At 38.8% G+C, this 24,261-nt stretch overlaps 1 protein-coding gene across 1 annotated transcript in view; it reads right to left on the reverse strand.

The window, feature by feature from the left end:
• Positions 1 to 3,150: 3,150 nt before the first annotated feature.
• LOC139744816 (HEAT repeat-containing protein 3-like) overlaps positions 3,151 to 24,261 on the reverse strand; it is a 96,926-nt gene continuing 75,815 nt past the window's right edge. The window contains exons 14-17 of the mRNA XM_071655230.1: positions 23,201 to 23,289; positions 10,662 to 10,805; positions 8,842 to 9,018; positions 3,151 to 5,318 (exon numbers count right to left, since the gene is read on the reverse strand). Coding sequence (XP_071511331.1) covers positions 5,190 to 5,318; positions 8,842 to 9,018; positions 10,662 to 10,805; positions 23,201 to 23,289 — 539 coding nt within the window. The 3' untranslated portion in view covers positions 3,151 to 5,189. The remainder of the gene's footprint in view (positions 5,319 to 8,841; positions 9,019 to 10,661; positions 10,806 to 23,200; positions 23,290 to 24,261) is intronic.

Raw genomic sequence — 24,261 nt, forward strand, 5'->3', positions numbered from 1 at the left:
CGCTCCGATTCGCAACATTACCGCTCTGTTCGGCGCGGGCCAGTCTTAAATAAAAAGAATGACATCTCTCGGATTACTAACCTTCGTAAAAACAAATCTCTTCCCAACGTCGGAATAATTTAACTTTGGTCTGAGATTTAAACCTTCGGCATAACGAACTGTAATTTGCTACTATATTTTCATTGACATTTCGTGAAGCAGCATGCGTTTCGGTAGTTTGAAACGTGTAAATGTTGCGATGTCTTTCCCCTGCTAGTGCAGACTTAAGTTCAGTCATGGCGAAAGTTCCGTTACGAAATAAAAAATAATGCAAGTCTTTTCAATAATAACGCACTTCCGTATAGATTTTTATGCGTTTAAACGCAATGTCTAGTTTCGTACAAAAACCGCAAGTCTTTTCTGCAAGGCTCTTGCGATTTAAATACAGCGTTGCTTGTGATTTGATGGACTTGCATTTGATTTTTAGAATTGCGTTGAAACGCAATTGAGTTTAAGTTTAGTTTCGGATGATTATCAAACAAGTCTTTTCAGCGTTCCGTGTGATTTGATGGACTTTCATTTGATTTCCGGGGTTGCGTTTAATTTTTAATTTTGCGTACGAAATAAAAAATGATGCAAGTCTTTTCAACAATAACGCACTTCCGTAGATGTTAAGAGATGTGTTTAAACGCAGTTTCTTATAGTTTCGTACAAAAACTACAAGTCTTCTCTGCAACGCTCTTGCGTTTAAACACAGCGTTGCATGTGATTTGATGGACTTGCATTTGATTTTTAGAATTGCGATTAAACGCAACAGAGTTTTTAAAGTAGATTTCCCTAAAATTTCCTAGTTTCGTATGATTATCAAACGCAAGTCTTGTCAGCGTTCCGTGTGATATGATGGACTTGCAATTGTATTTGATTTTCAGAGTTGCGTTTAATTTTAAATTTTGCGCACGAAATAAAAAATAATGCTAAGACTTTTCAACAATAACGCATCTCCGTAGATGTTAAGAGAAGCTTTTAGACGCAGTTTCTAGTTTCTTACGAAAACTGCAGCGTTGCGCGTGATTTGATGGACTTCATTTGATTTTTAGAGTTGCGTTTAAACGCAATTGAGTTTCAGGTTCAGACAACTATTTTCTAGTTTCATATTTATGATTATCAAACGCAAGCGTTTCAGCAACGCACTTGCATTTATGTGCAATGTTGCACGTGATTTGATACACCTGCATTTGATTTTTAGTTGCATTTAATTACATGTAGTTGCATTTTAATCAATTTTCTAAAAATGGGCCCAGATTTCTAATACCGCTTCGGAATAATCAACATAAGAATATTCGGATAAACGGAAACACCTATTTTATGTTCTGATAATGATTCTCTACGAGGACCTATAGGTTTACAAAATTTGGGCGTTTTGAGAATAACGAGAAGGAGAAAAGGGGGAGAGTGAACTACTTTTGGTACATGTAATTCTCCAACGTACTAGTAAATGAGTGTATGCCCTTTCTATTCTGGCGTACAAGACAATGGACGCATGGCGCGAACGCTACCGCGCCGTACACTAGCGAATTACCGAGTAGAAATGCTGCGAATCGGAGCGGGAAAACAATTTTTTTTTCAGAGAATGGCGATAATATTTTGAGCGAAAAAATTATGTCGACCTAGACGAGGGAATTAACACGTATTTTAGCCCAGTTGGCACTCAAAAATCAGGTCGACTTACATGAGTTGTCGACTTATAAATGTCGACTAAGACGAAATTTTCAAGGAATAACAAAGGCAAAAATCGGGACTTTTTTATCGTGTTAACTTAAGCGAGTTGTCGACTTATGCGATGTCGACTTAAGCGAGGTCTACTGTATACGCATTTTGTTAACATGTAAGACATGAATGTGGAAACAAGTCATTTTGTCATTGATGTTTATCTCTTCTATCTTTCAATGTATGGGAACAATATCACTTGAGCATGTCAACAAACCTGAACAAAAAAGAGGCTTGGCCAACGACCTAAGTTTTGTTTTAGCACATTTTCAAAATGCACTTCCATTTAATGACTCATCAATGAAATTCAAGGGAAGTGCACACAGTTTAAAGACAATATTCACGCTTAAATAATGACAAAACGCAATAAGAACATGCCTAGAAACAAAAGTAGTACAACACATATGAACATATAACCATGGACTGAATAAGTTACAGAAAAAAAGACAAAAATCCAAGTCAAATATATAAGACTATCGTGAGAGGCTAATATCGCTCAAGTTGAAGTACTTTCTCCAATCCCAAGGACCTCAACTCATGCAAATTTTAGTGTACAATCACATTTGTTATCTACTCTTGGCAATGACAGTTTCTTTTTCAAAGATTACAAACTGAACTGATAACACGTCTACTATAGTAGATTTATGTCATTAAATAAATAGAGATACTTACAGTATCACCAGTCAACGGTAAACGGGGTGCATGGACATACCTAACACGTATACAATGTCAGTGAGGTACTGTAAATCCAAAAACATTCATGAGAAAGTCATGAAAGTTTGGTGAATCGCTACTGCACTGAACGTACTGAGTAGACAAGCACATTCACTCACTTGCATTTTAGTTGCGCAAATATTGGCTCATTGCAAAATCTGTGAAAGCTTCATGAACATGAAAATTTCTGGGTTCACAGCATGGATAAGATATGACTCCCACAAGGCAACCATTTCGAGCAAGGCATTTGTTCCAAGTGTCAAAAGATACAAAGGGTGAATTATTCCAACAACGACTGAATGATCAGAACAAAATATGAGCGTATCACATAACAAGGCAAGTGCCGTAATGTGTCTCGCCCACAAACGTACCACACCTTTTTTTATTTTGTTCACAAATGGACCTATGGATCAAAAGTTAGGAGTCATGATTAAATGCACAGTACATTGGGCCCTAAAATTTCATTGGCCCCTGTCTGTGACCTTTGACCTTGTGGTGACCATCAATTCCCCAAGGTACATCTACCATCCAAGTTTGGTCACAAACAGACTTGCGGATCAAAAGTTATGACTCATAATCAAAACGTGCCCTAAAAACTTGACATTGGGCCCTAAAAGTTCATTGACCCCTGTCTGTGACCTTTGACTTTGTGGTGACCACCAACTCCCAAAGGTACATCTACCATCCAAGTTTGGTCACAAATAGACTTACGGATCAAAAGTTATGGTCCATAATCGAAACACGCCCTAAAAACTTAACATTGGGCCGTAAAAGTTCATTGACCCCTGTCTGTGACCTTTGACCTTGTGGTGACCACCAACTCCCAACGGTACATCTACCATCCAAGTTTGGTCACAAATAGACTTACGGATCAAAATTTATGGTCCATAATCGAAACACGCCCTAAAAACTTACCATTGGGCCATAAAAGTTCATTGACCCCTGCCTGTGACCTTTGACCTTGTGGTGACCATCAACTCCCCAAAGTACATCTACCACCCAAGTTTAGTCACAAATAGACTTATGGATCAAAAGTTATGACCCATAATCAAAACGCGCCCTAAAAACTTAACATTGGGCCCTAAAAGTTCATTGACCCCTGTCTGTGACCTTTGACCTTGTGGTGACCACCAACTCCCAAAGGTACATCTACCATCCAAGTTTGGTCACAAATAGACTTACGGATCAAAAGTTATGGTCCATAATCGAAACGCACCCGAAAAACTTAACATTGGGCCGTAAAAGTTCATTGACCGATGCCTGTGACCTTTGACCTTGTGGTGACCATCAACTCCCCAAGGGACATCTACCACCCAAGTTTAGACACAAAGAGACGGATTGAAAAACTTATGACCCATAATCGAAACGTGCCCTAAAAACATAACATTGGGCCCTAAAAGTTCATTGACCCCTGCCTGTGACCTTTGACCGTGTGGTGACCATCAACTCCCCAAGGGACATCTACCACCCAAGTTTAGTCACAAACGGACTTATGGATCAAAAGTTATGACCCATAATCGAAACGCGCCCTAAAAACTTAGCATTGGGCCCTAAAAGTTCATTGACCCCTGCCTGTGACCTTTGACCTTGTGGTGACCATCAACTCCCCAAGGTACATCTACCATCCATGTTTGGTCACAAATACACTTATGGATAAAAAGTTATGGACCATAATCGAAACGCGCCCTAAAAACGTAATGGGCCCTAAAAGTTAATTGACCCCTGCCTGTGACCTTTAACCTTGAGGTGACCTTCATACTTGGTAAAGGGTAAAACTTTGTATGACCATTCTTCCCTTCAAGTTTGATTCAAATTGAAGCCCAGAGTACAGAGTTATTCAAGTTTTTATAGCGTTACAGACGAACGATTGACGGACAGACGCCGCAGACGATCCTTAGTCTCCCCTCACCTCCGGTGGGCTTGACAAAAACTGACATCTCTAAAAACATGACAAACCTCCACCTCCATTGACATCTTCAAAAAGAAACTTAAGACTCATTTATTTTTGGAGCAGAATTAATGATTATGTAGGCCCTGTATGCATTTGTAGTAAATTATTTGTTATTCTAAGCTGATTTGTATGTTTGGTTGTTTAGCATTGTAAAGCGCTTAGAAACATGTTGTATTAAGCGCTAAATAAATATTTTATATTATTATTATTAAACAATCCCATGGCCCTTGATATTCAACTGGGTGTGTATGGGGGGATCATTATGCATAGAAGATGATATACACTTCCAATTCAAGAGGTTACCAATGCTGGGTTGAAAAGAAATAGTGTGAATTGATGACAGCGCAGGGTACTTAGTACTAAATAATATCAAATTTGAACATTGCTGATTCCATTCAAAACCTAATTTGGTGCATCTGTTAGCATCTACACCTTGTATGGCCAGCTGTGGACTGGCTCCTAGAACTTCTACTCAGAAAGTAGAAATAATGCCCAGTCACATGGCAATCATTTGATGAAAATCCAGACCACATATGTTACATGTATGGCATTTTAAACTTGGTCCACCAATATGCTACTTCCAAGACTTAATGGACTGACTTTGTATGAACATGATACACTACTGTACCTCTTTCGCTCAGTGTGAGAAAATTATTTCCTTTTTTTTCAAAGATGTGTGCATGGCTTTGGCAATTACAAAGAGTAAAAAGTCTTAAAATTGATTCATATTTACAATAAATATTTGTTGTTACCACTCTGTGCATTGACGTTCTGGAGTTCAGGTTGGAGGGGAGGCTCCCAGAGAGCGCTCCTGATTATCTTTGTACTTGATGAATCGCCCAAGGTTTGTCCTCGCATTCATGATAATTGGCAGGTGCTCCCCTAGCGTACCTCTGTTTTGACGTAGCTGTGTAAAAATAAGGCAGCATTAGGAAAACAAAATTAAACCCCATGTTCAAATTAAAGGACATATGTCATGCAAATGCACATAGACTTGTGTTGACTCATAATACCCATCATCACTGATGTGGATAAATGAATGTCTTCTGTGTAAATACATGCCACATATTTTGTAATAATTATTCTACTATTTTTCCTCAGATTACTTGGACAGGCCAACAGAAAAACCCTTCCAAACAAAGATTCTGAGAGTAACATCGTCATCTGTCAATCATTGCTAAAGTAATATAAATTATGACTATATAATTAACAAAAGACATTGGAATGCACCTGTAGTGATGTCAAAATTTTATACAGTACTCACTGCATAACCGTGAAAGGCTGGTAGCAGCAAACACAGCAGGCTTCTTAATTTTGTTCTAACATGCCTACTGATGGATTTCTTTCTCTATGATCATTCATAGCATGGGCATGTAGGATCTTCCATATGAATCCATATCTTATGTCATATTTCTCTGACAATTATTACAAGATCCTGCTCACCCATGAGCAGTCAATTTACTGTGCACATGAACTACACTTCTAGCTGGGAAAGCAACATTCCCTCATCACTCAATATACAGGGGAATTCCGTAATAATGAGAGATATATAATGAGAGAATAATAACCAGATCGGTAAAAACAAGAATACACTATTAACGAGATAAATCATCCAGTACCGACTAACTTTGCATGGTAACCTATGGGAATACAACGTTCCATTAATAGTTAGATAATTTTTAGGCCTAAAAACAACAAAAACAAAGACAAAATTGTGGGGATATAACAACATCTTTTTTTTTTTCTTTTACCGAACTAAACAATGGGCAAAATCGCACACTGTTTTAAAAGTGGGAAAGGTCAATTCTCCATATAACTGTTTGAACTATCATTGCGTGCAGGCAGCAACTAACATCTGTCAGTGCCAACAGAATGCAATCAAGGAGCACATGAAGTCTCTTTCTTAGGGCTGAGATGGAACAGCATAGGAATATCTAGAAGCTACAATGTATAGCCTTTGATAAAGAATGGGCCTACACTTTATCACAAACGCTACAATAGATGTTCTTGTTGTTTTTTTTTTTTACTGAAACAAGAAGAAAAAAATTAATGTATTTATGTATCCCACATGTTAAGTGACCTTTTCTGCAAAGATACATAAAGGGAGTACCTGACCTAGAGCGGAGAATTTTGATTATGTTCAAAATTTCTTTGTGATAAGTAAAAACTGGTTGCAACAAAAAAAAACTGTTAAGTTTGACTGCAACTATTACCGAACTCTGACGAAATCTAAAATTTGCTACAAATTTGCTACTTTTGCAAACAATAGCTACTTTGTTAGGTACCCATTTACATATCTTTTGATTATGAGAGAAATTGAATACAATGAGGTCGTATGCTAAAAACAAAACAAAACATTTAACTAACTCATGTGTATCTAATCTAAACACTATTTCAGTTGATTCTGCGATCAACAGTTAATGGATAATAGTTTTTTGTTTTCGTAAATGGCATCCGTCAATCTCCTCCTCGGGTAAAACATTCGCGCAAAGCATGTATTCAACCTGATGCATCGCAACAAGCTCGAAGCACATGGCGCTCTGGCAGTAAAAGTAATCTGGGTAAAGTATGCATTTCGCGGATTGCACTGTACAGCAATAGCGAGAGAAAAATAGGATGTTGGGCATGGTTTCCTTGAATGAAATAAAGAATGAGAGTGATGTAAACTTTGACCATAATGCATGTGAGTTATATCAACAATTTGTCATAAAATGAAAAAGGTAACTTCAGACTTTTAGTCACAGCTCTCATCCACACAAGTTACGCTAAACGCAGCTCCCATCCTTAGCAGTTATGCTTAAAGTAGTCATCACATAAAAAATAGCTTGATATTCATAAATACAGTGAATTATACATATCTTGAAATCTTAAGTCTCTGTGAATATGAATAATTAAGTTTCAGAACATGAAAACATCTCTAGAACGATGGAGAGATGGTGTTTTAAGACCCTTTTCTGATCGCTAGAACCCGATTTGACAGCGAAATTTTGGGGCCCGAAATTATGACGTCATGCAAGGAACAAATCAGCCCTGCGCTAATGCGCTGTTGCTACACAGTGCCGCGGTTCAAAATGTGGATTCTGTACGTCTCTTCACAGAATCAAGGACAAGTTGGGAATAATTTTTGCAAATTTTTACTTATTGAATCCATCTTGCTTAGAATTACTAGTAAGTATACACATGATATCTTTTTAGACTTCTACTTGCACTTTTGCACATTTCCGCCCCCCCCCCCCTCGACGTTTCGTGTGATAACTCCACAACGCATGATGCTCTCGCCGCGACATTTGATGACTTTCTTCTTTCAAGTATCGCGCAACTTTTGAGACCAAATTTGGCACTCTCGGGCATACCGTTTAGAAGCCATGCCCCTTTGAAAAAAAATTTGTCAACCCCAAAATTGCTCAAAAACATGATTTTGTGTACAAATCCAATGTAAATTGTTTTTGCAATTAATACATATAAAAATAGATATTTTTCCTTGCAATGGCTGATAATGATTTATTTCAGCCTGATTATGCTTTAAAAAGTTTCTGCGACAAATTTTGACGAAAAAAAAACAAAAACAAAAACTAAAAAGACGAAGAAATACATAAGAAATTCAATAAACAATAAAATACATAAGAAATAATTATGAAGTGCAATTTTTGCTTCAACATTATTGTTGAGGATATTGAAAAGAATATGTTTAAAAAATTAGAAGTCTTGGAGCTTTATTTTTTTATTTATAGGCCAAAAAAAATCACTTTTACATAAATTAGCAGAAATTTATATGAAATACATAAATTAACATTTGAAAAATCTAACTATACAGTCCTGTAGGTTACATTGTCCTCTACCTTAGGGTAAATTTTTGTGAGGATCGTGCAAGCCATAAGGGGGGGGGGGGGGGGCCAGGGGGGCCAAAAAGCCCCCCACCCCGGTGGTTTCAAGTCCCTCAAAAAAACCTGGTGGGATTAGGGTTAAAGGCAATCAAGACAGGACTTATTTCTTTGGGACCAAGAAATCATGTTGATATCGTCGGGTGCCCGTGCATTGGCCGCTAACGCAATACAAATTGTATTGCGTTAGCGGCCAATGCACGGGCACCCGACGATATGTAAATGCCTATGTCCAAAAAGAGTTTTAGATGTCAGAATATTTTGATTTTGTCAACTTGTGTGACATCAATTTATGCAAAGGTTAACATATCTGCAAGATTTTTTTTTTTGTCATGTTCCTTTGTAAAAAAATCAGATATTTTCAAAATGTTCATCCTTCAGAATTGTTCACCTTCCCTTTATTTGGTATTACGTTGTATGATCTCCTATCTTTTTTTTTCTTTTTTTTTGGGGTAAAATAGTTGTTTTAATCAATGTGCTTTACACGAATAGTTGAATAGCTGCTGTGGTGTATATCCTTCTGATTACTTCATTCCCAGTTAGACTTACCTTAGACTTAAGCTGAGGGACCAGGGCTTTCAGGCGCGCTGTAAGTCCAATTTCTACGGCGACGTGGTCTGCAGTAAGACCATCAGCAAAAGTGTCAAAAATGGCATCAAGAGACTCTGCAGCCACCCAGAGAGATGCATCTTTGGTGGCAACCTCTAAAAGTTGGTGGCCTACAGCCTATTGAGAGTTGAAATCAAGCAGACATTCAAGAAAAGTATTACCACACATGGCTTCAGCACACTATAATTTCCAAGCAAGAGGAAATTGTAATTGTATAGCAAGGCAAAAGACATAGCACAATTTTAACATTCATCAGAATCAAATTTCCCCCTAATGTAAGTTTCAAACATCCTGTTTTTTCATAGTTACAGTCAAACCCGCCTTAACTCAATGGCCCGAATTCACGAAGGTGGTACAAATGAAACCATGGTTTAAACCATGGACAAAAACCATGGAGCACCAAGTGTCCCACGGAATATTTCGTTACGAAATTGGTCATTTCATCGACAAAATGACCGTTTCGTAAACTTCATGGACGAAATGTTAATTTAGTTACAAAATGTTGTCGTTTCGCTACAAAAGTAATCATTTCATCGACGAAATGACTGATTTCGTAACGAAATATTCCATGCGACACTTGGCGCTCCATGGTTTAAACCATGGTTTCATTTGTACCGCCTTCGTGAATTCGGGCCTTTATGTGCCACGTTCGCACATCCGACTCAGCCGACGGCGTGCCAACTTCACATATTCCACTCAAATGCACAAACCCGCCCAAACCGATCGATAAATCGCCAAATGCCACAGTACGATGAAAGCGTTTCTCGTGATTTCTTTCTTGCATGTTATGTGGTGATTGACTAACAAGCAGTGTTTTATACTGGATTTGTGTGCAAATTCTAAGTTTCTGTCACTGCTTTGTGTGCAAAAGTCATATATCTACAGTAATATAGCTACTGGGTATTCGAAAGAAAAGCAGTTATAGATTTGTCATAGAATTTACATAAATGCAAAGCTTGGCATTTTCTCTCCAACTTTGCTCACTTCGTCTACAATTTAACAGAAATCTACAAAAGTTGTCAAGATTTGAAGAACATCATGTTTTCTCAACGCATGACTACGTTGGTGCCTCAGAATAATGTGGAACATGGGGGTTTCCACCATGGCACATAAAGAGTTAATAGCAGACACCTGTCTATCAGTGGCCATCTGCCATATTCAACCACTGAAAAATGCCCCCCGAGAGAAAAGCCCTGTTAAAGGCCCTGTGTGCGGCGGCCAACTGTCTAACACAGCCAGCGGCCACAAATTTTATTTTCCGTTGTAGATTTTAACCTGTCTGCAGCAGCCACAGACCCACATGGAGCCACAGCCCAGCAAATAATCTAGCGTGTTTTTCTGCCTTGTAGCCATGCCAGTCATTCATGGGTAATGGTCACTGATCGCCACCACTGCATTCTTTACTCACTCAATCATGATAATGCACTAATGTAAAGCTTTCTTCACGATTGTACAATTGCTACTGCAATTGCTACTGCAAAAACTAGATCAGCACCGGCATTGTTCAATGCATGAAACACACGAGTGCATAAATACACAAACATGTACATGTACACTGTAAGTACTTAGAGATGTACATGTATACAACGATGATACGCACATGCACATGTAGGCAATGCACACAAAAGTCGGATAACCTGTCTATAGCGGCCACCTGTCTATAATACCCACTCTTTTCATCTCCCTTGGGTGTCCAATAGACAGGTTTGACTGTAATTTCAAATGAGTACAAAAGAGGTGAGAGAAGTGCCATGACTAACAGTGAGAAGTGACTCCGTGTCTTTGCGTTTGGCCAGGATGCTGCCAATACCTCCAAGGATCCCAACAAGATTTACCCTGATGTGGGGTGAGGCGTTCCCTCCAGCAAAGGAGCACAGCTTGGACAGATGAACCTCTTTGAGTGCCTACAAAAAAGAAATGTGTACAAGTGAGGCACAAGATACATTTCACCTTCACAGTCACCCCAGTATAACAAGATTAGCTTTTACTAGATACTCCATTTCAAATGGTTTCTGCTCTGTTTTCAGTGTCTCACACAAACTTCTGTGTATTGCAGTACTTGAAATGAAGTGAGTATAGAAAGATATTGGTGGTAATAAGGTGAAACTTAAGCTTTTCATACAAAGATAGGACATAGTCTCTGACCTGACAGCAAGATAAATTCTCATACTAGGCAATCCTTCTTGGGGAAATTGACAAACTACTTGGTACCAGTACTACAGAAGAACTGCAGTGAACTACACGCTGATTGGAAGCATCCTGTCTGCTCTTGATCACAATTATGCAGTAGTAGTTGCAAGAGGTGAATAAATAGCCATTCACAGCAGGTTGACTTCTCTTGAATGAAACGTATGCTGTGTAGGCTAATGCTGTATGATACATGAATGAATTATGTGTGTATGACTCACGCTCGTTTAATTAATGCCCCAGTCACATATAAACACGGATGCTCAAGGATCTACACGGTGATCCGGGGAGATCCAGGGACGTCCGAGGAGATGCGGGATTTTGGTATGACTGTACACAGGGTATCAACACGGCATCTACATGGATAAGGCTGGAAGAGTGCGGCATCTACACGGACAAACACGGCATCTACACGGATAAACACGGCAGCTACACGGATCAGCACGGCAGCTACACGGCAGCCACACGGACCACCCCAGATTGCTCTGCCAACACGGCAATCCCCGGAAGACGCCGGATCTTTTTGACCTCCAAAAGTTGCCGTGTTGGCCTCCCGGCGTCAACACGGATCTCTCCCCAGATCAGATCCGGGGTGGTGCGGGGTGATCCGGGATGTCTATGTGACTGGGGCATAAGCACATTCAAAGAACCACATGGGACAGCACACAAGTTCCTTTGCTGAAATCTGCTGGCTAAGTGACTATTAACCAGTTTTAATTGTTGCTTTGCATGGACTTGCCTGCTGATTCAAATTATAATATATAACCATTCATAAACCGGATTATCATAACAAAACATTTTGGTACATGCAAATGAGAAAACAACTACAAATGTCCATTGCCATCCCCCTGCACTAGCAGCAGCTTTTGCTTCATCTGCACGTTTGAGCGAGGGACAAAGATCCCCTCCCCTTCTTCAAACATGAAGGTGAATATTGTGAAACTAGACACAGCTTCACAAAACAATATCTTGTATAGAGTATAATGCATCTGTATACAAAATTCAAAAGTACTATCTGAAGATACGTCACCTGCATGCAGAGTGGCTACAGGATAGCCGCTAATGCCCCAGTCACACAGTTGCTCAAACAATGCTTTGCGTCCGGCGTTGCATTGTAAAAAGTGTAATTTTTTAATGGATTTTTTGGATGCAACGCCGGACGCAGAGGATTGTTTGAGCGACTGTGTGACTGGGGCTTAAATTGTGAAATTTGACCATATACAGTGAAACCCCGTTATAATGAGTTCGGTTATAACGAGGAACCGCTTATAACAAGGTGATCGCGTCGGTCCCATTTTCCCTTGCATGCAAACCTATGGCAGAATGAATCGGTTATAACGAGTTCGGTTATAACGAGATCCCGGTTATAACGAGGACAATTTTGGTGCATCATGATAAAGAAAAACATAACAATTTGATCGGATATAACGAGGTTCCATTTCTTGACTAAATTGTCGCTTTCAAACACGCAACAAACGAAACATTGAAAACCGAATTCACGTTATTCACGTCTTTTTCCCGTTTTGCTGAGAACCGTTCCTTTCATTTTACTTCCAAACCACGCAATATAAGACACAGGAATGCCTTCCGATGTTCCTACTGAATTGTAAAACATAATCATTCAATTTTCTTTTTCGCGAGATACACGAGCGTGATATTACCGGTATAGGTCAGACCACAGCGCAACGAGGAAAAATAGGATAACGCATTCAAAAACTTTTCATGTAGTGACACTTGCGGCCAAAAATGGACAACTGGAATGCGTGTGCAACTCATAATAATATCCTCTCCATTTTTAGTTCCGAATTCCAGTTCTTTTGCTGGTTAGCAAATGTGAGTGTGGATGATTGAAGCCCAATTAATGAAATCATCGCGATCCCGCCGAGTGACAGTAGTGTAAAAATTGTTTTAATAACGCATTTTAACCTACTTGATCGGTGTTCAGAAAAAAGAAACAAACGCATTTATTAAGTTTGAATAGATCTGGATTTGTTCATTATCATGATAACTGAATATGAGTGTGTATGATTAAAGCCAAAATACTTAATGAAATCATCGTAATCCCTCCGGGTGACAGTAGCATAAAAATAGTTGAATAGCGCATGTTAACCTACTTAATCGGTGTTTAGAAAAAGAAACAAACGCATTTATTAGTTTGAATAGATCTGGATTTGTTCATTATCATTTGACATATATGATAATTTAAATATGAGTGTGTATGATTGAAGCCGAAATAACTGGTGAAATCATCGCGATCTCGCCGGGTGACCGTAGCGTGAAAGATAGTTGAATAACGCATATTAACCTACTTAATCGGTGTTCGGAAATAAAAACAAACGCATTTAACAGTTCAAGAACGGAGTCGATGTAAAAATCGCGAAGAGATTTTCGGAAGAAAATAAAGAACACATTTTTAATCCCTTCGGGCGCAACGATCATACATGGTATGAAATTACAGCCGAAATGATTCATGAAATTATCGCATTCCCGCTGGGCACTAACAGCGTAAAATACCTCGCAAGTTATAAACGGTAAACAAGGCATGTATGTTATTGTTACCCTGAAATCATCGCGATCTCGCCAGGTGACAGTAGCGTAAACAAAGTTGAATGACGCATGTTAACCTAAATCAGAAAAAGAAACCAACGCATTTATTAGTTTGAATAGATCTGGGTTAGTTCATTATTACAATTTTAACACTGCATTTCACAATGAAGATTTTTCCTTTCTTTCAGAATGGTCTACCAGGTACAGATTTGGGTCAAAAGGATCACAACCTTCCACATTCAATCCTGTCGCATATTTTTCAAGAACGGATGTACAAAACGCGATGAGATTTTTTGGAAGAAAATGAAGAATGCATTTTAATCCCTTCGGGCGCAACGATCATACATGGTATGAAATTACAGCCGAAATGATTCATGAAATTATCGCATTCCCGCTGGGCACAAACAGCGTAAAATACCTCGCAAGTTAACGGTAAACAACGCATGTATGTTACCCTGAAATCATCGCGATCTCGCCAGGTGACAGTAGCGTAAAAAAAAGTTGAATGACGCATGTTAACCTAAATCAGAAAAAGAAACCAACGCATTTATTAATTAGAATAGATCTGGGTTTGTTCATTATTACAACTTAACACTGCATTTCACAATGAAGATTTTTCTTTCTTTCGGAATGGTCTACCAGGTACAGATTTGGGTCAAAAGGATCACAACCTTCCACATTCAATCCTGTCGCATATTTTTCAAGAACAGATGTACAAAACGCAAAGAGATTTTTTGGAAGAAAATAAAGAACGCATTCTTAATCCCTTCGGGCGCAACAATCATATATTGTACAAGATTACTGCCAAAATGATTCATTAAATCATCGCATTCCCGCTGGGCACTAACAGCGTAAAATACCTCGCAAGTTACGGTAAACAAGGCTTGTATGTTACTCTATCTGCGCTGGTGTTTAGAAAAAAACAAACAAACTTCACAACCTAACTCATTTCAGCACCTACTTTTCGTCTAATTCACAAATAAGTTCCTTTTATTCTCTCAATAATAATGATCCATAATTGTGTAATAACAACGCAAAGGATGTCCTTAGGTTTCGTTTATTAGGATATGATATCGTGCTTATGTTTTTCTTTGTTTTATGATGCGTACGGATATAACGAGGTACCGGTTATAACGAGGTAATATCGCCGGTCCCACGGACCTCATTATAACGGGGTTCCACTGTATAAGGAATATCAGGGAGAGCATCAAAAACTGTGGAAGAGTAAACTATGATGTACACTATATATAATCTGGAAGAAGTAAGTATAAAATGTGATTGTCAAGTGCATGCAAGAAAGTGCACCAATATGCGACATTTTACCTGTAAAAGATGGAACACTGGGGCAGCATCAGAATAAAATTAGGTAAAGTACATGTATGGCACTCCTTACAAATCGTAATGGAATCAACTGAAAAAAAGTGATTGCCGGAGAGGAAGCAAGACAAAAATTAAAATGTGATACTTGTCCCTATAAAAAAAAAGAAAAAAAAGTGGATCCATAAGATAGAGCATTACATTAAGTATAGACATGTATGTAGATTTGACCAAGATAGACCAGTTTCTGAAAAGTTTTTGTGTGATTTTTTGTTTTTGCAAATTGAATCTGATGCAATTACAAGTGCACTATTACTCTATTAGGCTCTGGAGCCTTAGAAAACTGATGAAAAACTAGAAATGTCGCTATGGCAACTGATGCCTCCGCCATAATGCATGATTCTCCCAATAGGCGTATAGTAAAATGTCTTCACAATGTGTGATCCATGACAGTTTCACATAACAAATATTGAAATGACAGGTTTGTCAGAAATGTCTTGAACTGGGTTTGCCTTAATTTTCTAAGAGTGCAGGTACACATATTTGGGGAATTGAGAATTTTTACTTGAATTCTGACAGACCTTTTTATAAGTTTATGAATTGAGTAATTTCCAAGGTATGAAGAAAGAGTGTAATGACGGTACAAAATTCATTTTTTTTTTTTTTTTTGGGGGGGGGGGGAGGCAGGGCATCGAAACCTGGCTTTTGACCCTTAACCTTTGACCTTTGACCTTCCGGCTGGAAATTTCCCAGAGAATCTCCATTAGGTAGTGCATGTATTAAGTTTTGAAACTAATAATGCAAGCATTGCATATACTAGTATACGAGGGAAATTGTAAAATTTTGAGATGACCTTGACCTTCGACCCATGACTATTGACCCATGACCCCTAAATTCCCTAGATAATCCCTGCCAGTCAGTACATGCGTATGTACCAAGTTCCAAGAAGATACATTGAACCATTTGCAAGAAAAGTGATATTGCAACATTTTCACCTACCCTTTGACCTTTTGACTTTGACCTTATGACATGAAACTCTCTCTGGAGAATCTTTACGCAGTAGTACATGTCCACACCAAGTTTCAAGAAAATACCTTTGGGCATTGCATAGATATGGGGGAAATTGCAACATTTGTAGCATTTGACCTTGACCTTTTGACCTTTGACCTCTTGCCAATGTCACTAAAATCTACTCAACTAATTGTCCCATCATACATCATCCTTGGACCAAGTTTGGTGAAAGCTGCTTCATCCAGTTTTGAGTTATCACGTAAACAGATAAAATTAGGATTTGACCTTGATCTTTGACCTTTGACCTCTGTCTGATTTCACTGAAAAACTAATCAAGTAATTGTCCCATCATACATCATCCTCCAACAAAGTTTGGTGAAATTTGCTCTATCCAGTCGAGTTATCACGTAAACGGATACAATTTCATGATTTGACCTTGACCTTTGACCTTTTTCAGCCGATTTCACCCAAAATCTAATCAAATAATTTCTCCATCATACTTCATACTTGGACCAAGTTTGGCAAAATTCCAGTGAATATTACTCAAGTTATCGCATAAACGAAAGCGGACGTACGGACGTACGGACAGACGGACAACCCGAAAACATAATGCCTCCGGCACCACTTCGTGGCGGAGGCATAAAAATTGTTGCAAAAAATTATCCACTCCAGTGCATTTGTTTTCACTCAAGCTCATCTCTGCAACCCTGGGGTCACAGTAATACCCGGGGGTCACAGTAATACCCAAATGTCTGACCAAAAGACTAGTATTCATTTCATTTGCATATAATTTGCTTATAAGAGGTATTAGGAAAGTCTGCTATGTCGAAATATTGGATCCCATGAGATTTTTGTGCCAAAATTGGTTTTTTTGGCTAACTTGGTCAATTTCGGGGTGCTGAATCCAAAAAAACTTTGGTTCCATTTTTTCCGACGTCTTCAGCCGCAATTTTGAATTTCAAAATGGCCACCATAGCAAACTGTATTTTGACCCAATTCTCATAATGTGAGCATCATAGAAAGTTCAAATTTGATGCAAGAAGCATGTTTATGATGTCAGACATTCTGATACACCATTTTCTGATATTGTAGATTGTTTTAATACAATCTGTAGGCTGCCATCTTGAAATTCAAAATGGCCACCATAGCTAAATGTATTTTTACCCATATCTCAGGTTGTAAGCATTATTGAAAGTATGAATTTGGGGCAAAAAGCATGCCTGTGATGTCAGACATGCTAATATATACATTTTTTTTTTTAAAATGATGGATCATTTTGGTTGGTAGCCATCTTGAAATTCAAAATGGCCACCACAGCAAATGTAATTGGGCTTATATCTCATATTGCATGCATTGTGTAAGGTTTTATTTGGGGCAAAGAGCATGCGTATGCTATCAGACTTTCTGAAACATCTTTTTCTGAAATGATGGTCCACTTTGATATCATAGGTGGCCATCTTGAAATTCAAAATGGCCGCCATACCAGAATGTATATTTGGACCTATATAGCATGTTGTAAACAATACAGAAAGTTCACATTTCGGGCATAAACCGGGCTCATGATGTTGAACATTCAGATGAACTTTTCCCCTCCCTCAAATTGCAAATCATTTTTAGGCTGCCATCTTAACATTCAAAATGGCTGTTTTTCAGCTAATATCTCTGGTTACAAACAACTGTTAGGCATATCAATGTTTATGGTGGCGTACAGTGTACATTCTTTTAAAAACACACACACATGATTATATACATTCTGTAGTAACAGACTATTCGCATTGGCTGCCCCTCTTGAAATTCAAGATGGATTTCAACCCATATTTGGTGCTGTAAGATCTTTAAACTGCAAACTCAACCATGCTGGAGCACTCATGTCTAAGTCAATCATTTCAATGAATAGTATCATTATTGCATACGCAGGACTGTTTCCTGTAAACTTCCATGTTGAAATGCAAAATGGTTGCCATGGGAAGCATTCCTTTAACAGCATTGCACTTGGGTAAAATTTGTAAATGGGAAATCATGTGATTCTGGTGTCAAAACAAATAACTTTCAGAAGTACCTCAATAACTATGTCTGAGTGACTAAATGCCCCCATTTAGACGATTTGGGGGCAGGGTTTAAGTAAACAATATTACCCGTATACCGGTACTCAAAAACTCATGGGATACCCACATTTAGTTGATGTCTTCAAGACTCATTCCTTGCATGTGTTTTTGAAGTCACAGCACTTACTGTATATAGGGCTGTACATAGGGGAGAATTGGTTCTAAATTCTTCCAGAAACAGTGAATGTTGCATTTCTTCCCATCGAACATGATTATGAATTCTGTGGCTATATACCGTTGGTGTAGGATGCTCAAAGCATTTAATTGCACAATTTATGTATATCCTCTGGAAATAACTACATAATATTCCCCTGTAGTAAAAGCACAAATTAGGTTGTGGTTAGTTCTCTGGATGTGTTGTATCGAGACTCTACGAGGGTAAAGTGGGAGATTGTCCTGGTTGAAGTCATCCATGGCCAACTTCTAGAAGGCATGAACTGTATCATTGGACATTCTGCATGATTCAAGGCTTAGATAATTCTTGGTCCATCTGCTCTTTGAGACATCCTCAAATTTTCAACCTCAGCTGGCGCCACAAAAGACATGACCAAGCAGACCTTTGTTTTTCCGTAACAAAACTGTAGAACGTAATCTCTTAAAATGTCAATTGTACTTTATCATTTCCTTTTCCAGTGATGGAGCAGACAACATGCGATGCAGTAAATAAAGCAAAGATCCATCAGGAGAATGAAAAATACTATTAATGTCAGTGTAGATACATAATAATCATCAATACAAATATCTCTGATTTTTCCTGTTGCTCCTGAAGAAGCATCTGACACATGCGATGAAATGAGGATATCTCCTTCCTCGTGACGGGTGACAGCTCCCATGGCATCTTTGGTGAACCCTTTGCTTCTTTTCTTTTCATGATGTGGTATCTGTGTCAGATGGAATTGACTGCTCAGTGTTTCAACTTTCAGGCTGATTATTTGGCTCAATTTTGTGGGTTTCTTAGGCATGGGTATGAAAAATGAAATTTTGTTAGTGAGAATTAGGCGGCCATAAAATTAGAAGATGACGAATGATTGTGTAATTACTTAGAACTTATACCTTCCGATAATTTATCGTCTAGCAATGACTGGATAATGACAGGTCTACCAGACTGTTGAACCAGTGGAAGTGTTATGAGAAGTTAGCGATCCTCTTAAGCTTAAAGGACAAGTTCACCTTCATAGACATGTGGGTTGAGTGAATGCAGCAATATTAGTAGAACACATCAATGAGAGTTTGAGGAAAATCAGACAATCCGTTCAAAAGTTATGGATTTTTGAAGTTTCTGCTCAGTCACGGCTGGATGAGAAGACTACTATAGCTTGTGATGTCATATGAGTACAACTATATAAAGAAAGTATAAAGAAAATTCAAGATATTCTCACTTTTCTCACATAATAAAAGGACACTCGACTTCTCTCTTTCAGAAGTCAGGAGAAATAATATTACCCCTAACATAAGTCAGTAACATGTCGAAGAAATGTGCACTTTATTCAACAAGAGACCCGCGGGTCTAGCGCTCACCTGAGCATCGCAAGTTCACCTTTCACGCAGTCACTTATCTAAATTATTCACAGCTCTACCAAAATTCGACCAGGCATTCTCAAGTAGAAGATGAAAATGTACAATAAGGGCCCAAATTTTTACAGATTCCTTAATTTGGGGGGATTGGGGCCCCCTGGGGCCCTCTGGGTGGGGCATGGTGCCCATTTTGATAAATTGAGATCCTGACCCCCTAGGGATGCTACCTGCCAAGTTTGACGAAAATCCATCATGAGGTTTTCAGGAAGAAGATGAAATTGTACAATTCAGGCCCCAATTTGGACCTTCCCAACCAGCCCCCCCCCCCCCCCCTGCCCCCAAGAGGGGCACCCCTAGATCATGAACAAACTCGAAACTACAGTCATTAATGTACTCACTCATAGTATTATCTTTAGTAGCTCTGTAACTTCTGATTCTAGAGAAGATTTTTAAAGATTCCTTCATTTTGGGGGTTTGGGCCCCCTCCCCCCCCCCCCCCCCCCCCCCCCCCCGGGGGCCCCCTGGGTGGGGCATGGTGTCCATTTTAATAAATTGAGATCTTAACCCCTTAGGGATGCTACCTGCCAAGTTTGGTGAAAATGGGTCATGGGGTTCTAAAGAAGAAGATAAAAATGTACAATTTAGGCCCCATTAGGACCCCTCCTCACCCCCCTCCCCTGGGTCCCAAGGGGTGGCACCCCTGATTCTGCCATGAACAAACTTGAAACTACAGTCATCAATGTACGAACTCATAGTATTAACTTAGCTCCATCACTTCTGGTTCTAGAGAAGAATATTTTTAAAGATTCCTTAATTTTGGGGGGTTTGGGCCCCCTGGGGGCCCCCCTGGTGGGGCATGGTGCCCATTTTAACAGATTGAGTTCCTAACCCCCTAGGGATGCTACCTGCCAAGTTTGGTGAAAATGGGTCATGGGGTTCTCAAGAAGAAGATGAAAATGTACAATTTACGCCCCATTAGAACCCCTCTCCACCCCCCTCCCTGGGTCCCAAGGGGGGCACCCCTGATTCCGCCATGAACAAACTTGAAACTACAGTCATCAATGTACTAACTCATAGTATTAACTTAGCTCTATCACTTCTGGTTCTAGAGAAGAAGATTTTTAAAGATTCCTTAATTTGGGGGTTTGGGCCCCCCTGGGGGCCCCCTGAGTGGGGCATGGTGCCCATTTTAACCAATTGAGTTCCTAACCCCCTAGGGATGCTACCTGCCAAGTTTGATGAAAATCGGTCTTGGGGTTTTCAAGAAGAAGATGAAAATGTAAAAAGTTTACGCACGACGGACGACGCAAAGACGGACGCCGGACGAAGGGCGATCGCAATAGCTCATTTGAGCCTTTGGCTCAGGTGAGCTAAAAAGTCAAGTTTTGTGAAATTCTCTTTTTATTTTCCCTATATTGTTGCACGCATGTGACATCATACACTGTAGTAGTCTTCTCCTCCAGCAGTGATTGCACAGATACTTTAAAAATTCATAACTTTTGAACGGATTGTCGGATTTTCCCCAAACTTTCACTGATGTGTTCTACTAATATTGTTGCCTTCACTCAAACCACATGTATATGAAGGTGAACTTGTCCTTTAATGACTTTGGATCCAATCTCACATGGTGTACAATATTGCAAGAGCTGAATGTCTGGCCTGTCTCATATTATCCCAGATAGATTTCTTTTTAATTCTTTCAGATACAAATTCTTAGTACAGAACATGAAAACTTCCCTTTTCATCTCTTTCTATTAATATCTCCCTTGAATGTTTCAGATACCTGATTGCCAAGCACCACATTCATCAGCTTTTGCAGTTACAGTTTTGTAGATTAACCTCGTGTGATGGTTTTCTAAATTGCTGAGGAATTCTGATGCATCCAAAGTGCCACAAAACTGGGCTGTCATTGCTCCTTTGTAGTTTTAGAATCATTGGTGGTACAGCAGTAAATATCTTGATAATTGATGACCCACACAAGGGCAATCAGAAAAAAAACACCTATTAATTCCTTATTCATTCTGTGTTATTCCAGAATACATCCATCAATTATGAGCTCCCTGATGAGCTGTTTCAGTTTGTGGACAACAGGCTTGTGAATGAGATGTCTGGTAGGGTGACCATAACATGGCATTTTTTTGCCATTGTGAGACTTTTCCTCGTTTGTCTTCATTCTCTCTAGGCAATATCAAGTTTTTGAAGATCACATTCAATCGTATCAATGCTTGCTTTTGTACAAATATTTTAATAACTGGGGTTAAATATAAAATTGATGAGGTTCCAAGATGCCAAACAATGTGCTGCCTGAGAGGTAAAAACAAATCATGTGTGTATAAAGCACATAGCTGTGTAGCGTGCAGTATGTTAACTGTATAGGCCTACACCCACCTAGCTACTATGGGACTTGGGATGTAACGCATACACGTATGCCCACACCGGTCATATTGAAAGTGGTATGGACCCCCCCCCCCCCCCACACACACACACACAAAACAAACCCTTTTTTTGCCCCTCAGCATGGCTTGATGATGTCATTGGAATCTCGTCCTTACATTTTGAATTTATGGCAGCCATTCTGAATGGAGAGATGGCTGTCATTCTGCGTGACCTGGAAATTAATTTGATTTAACTAGGACAATTTTGTCAAATTCATCTTAGGTGCTTACCACGGTATCATTTGTTTTTCTATGGCCACCAACTTGAATTTCAAGAAGCTTCAAATTTGGTGCAAAATGCATAGTTGTGATGTCAGTCACTCTAATATATTTTTTTCTGATATTACGGATGATCCACAATTTTGACAATTCTTTTCTGATATTGTGGATGATCCACAATTTTGACAATTTGACAAAATTGTCCTGAAGCTTTTACATTGCTCACTTTATGAGATATGGGTCAAAATACAGATTGCTATGGCGGCCATTTCGAAATTGAAAATGGCGGCTGAAGACGTGGTCAGAAAAAATGGAACCAACTTTTTTTTGGATTCAGCACCCAAAAATTGACAGAGTTAGCCCAAAAAAAAAAAATCAATTTTGGCACAAAAATATCACGGGATTACATAGTAGCCTCTATTATGTCTAATTCAAGAAGATATAAATATGTTCGCCATCAATAAAATCACACTAAGCTTAAGAACAATGTAATGAATCTCCATACACAAGTCGCATGTAAGCGCAGTGTGACTTTGGCAAGTTATTTGTAAATACAACTCTTTGTGAAACAGGGTCCTGGTCTCTTTTTAATAGCATTTCACATGGTACATGTACCAGTTACAACAAGGTAAAATCGCCTTCATTTTAACAGGTTTCCCCAGTATGTGATTAGCCTAAATGAAAAGTAGAAAAACAGAAATCAGATTTTCCTGCAACTCCATACCCTAGTGTATAAAACAACAACAAATAAACAAACATACATACACAAGAAACAATATATAACTCACAGTATTTACACTATCTAAATCAGATATTGTATACAATGAAAAACGAGATGACAAACTATAGACATACCTGACTACACCATGCAATATTCACTCAAGGTAATGAAAGGTTGAAAAGCAAACAAGAAAGAAATTTTTACATTTTGAGTGGAGTGTAAAAAGAGCGTAAGCAATTTACCTCTGGTACACACTGGATTTGTGCCATCTTTTGAAAAACAGCCCTCAAAGCACTTGTCAGAGCTTCTATTAACTCATTGCCCACTGGAGCTGTTGTAGAATAAAACAGATACACACCAGCAAATATGTCGGTATTCATTCACATCCACAAATATTTCTCAAAGGGAAATGGCCATTATATTACATTATTCAATAATTTCTCTGCACATTCTTTATGAGAATTGACAAAGTCACTGCTCTAATATTGCAGGTAAATGTCAATTTCATATGTGTTCTCTTCAGCCAAGTTACATACCTGTATCTGCATCAGTACTGTCAATACATTTTACTGGCATTAAAATTAGAGATCTTCTTTGAAATGGGTTTCTAACAAAATTACAATTAATTTCAAATGTGTGACATCTTTGTCATTCCATCAGTAAACTAGCTTTAGTTTCACGTAGCAGTATAGGGTTTTGCAATTCATTTTATTTTTCATATAGCTACATTTTTCCACTTTCCATCTTCACCTATTGAAAATGATTCATCTTTATTTCTATATGATATACTTTTGCAGACTTTGCTAATCTAGACTGCTAAATGTATTTAAGTATGTAATAACGTATGATAAATGATCAAAGGGGGTGTCGCTGGATGCAAGCTGAATTAATTAGAGCTTGTCTGTACAAACATGGTGTGATAAAGAAATAACCACAAACCAAGGTGCATGCAATCTTCCAAGATGACAAAAGCATAAAATTATGGCACACATATCAGCAGCATACCAACATATATTTACACACACACACACAAACACATACAGTAAACCTCGCTTAAGTCGACGTCGCATAAGTCGACAACTCGCATAAGTCAACCTGATTTTCGTTGCCAACTGAGCTGAAATACGTGTTAATTTTATCGTCTAAGTCAACATAATTTTTCGCTCAAAATCTTATCACCATTCTCTGACAAAGAATTGTTTTCCCGCTCCGATTTGCAGAATTTCTACCCGGTAATTCGCTAGTGTACGGCGCGGTAGCGTTCGCGCCATGCATCCATTGTCTTGTACGCCAGAATAGAAAG

Source organism: Diadema antillarum, unplaced genomic scaffold (genome assembly GCF_040938485.1).
Source record: "Diadema antillarum isolate AM-2024a unplaced genomic scaffold, OU_Dant_1.0 seq00001213_RagTag, whole genome shotgun sequence".
In the NCBI taxonomy this organism is placed as follows: domain Eukaryota; kingdom Metazoa; phylum Echinodermata; class Echinoidea; order Diadematoida; family Diadematidae; genus Diadema; species Diadema antillarum.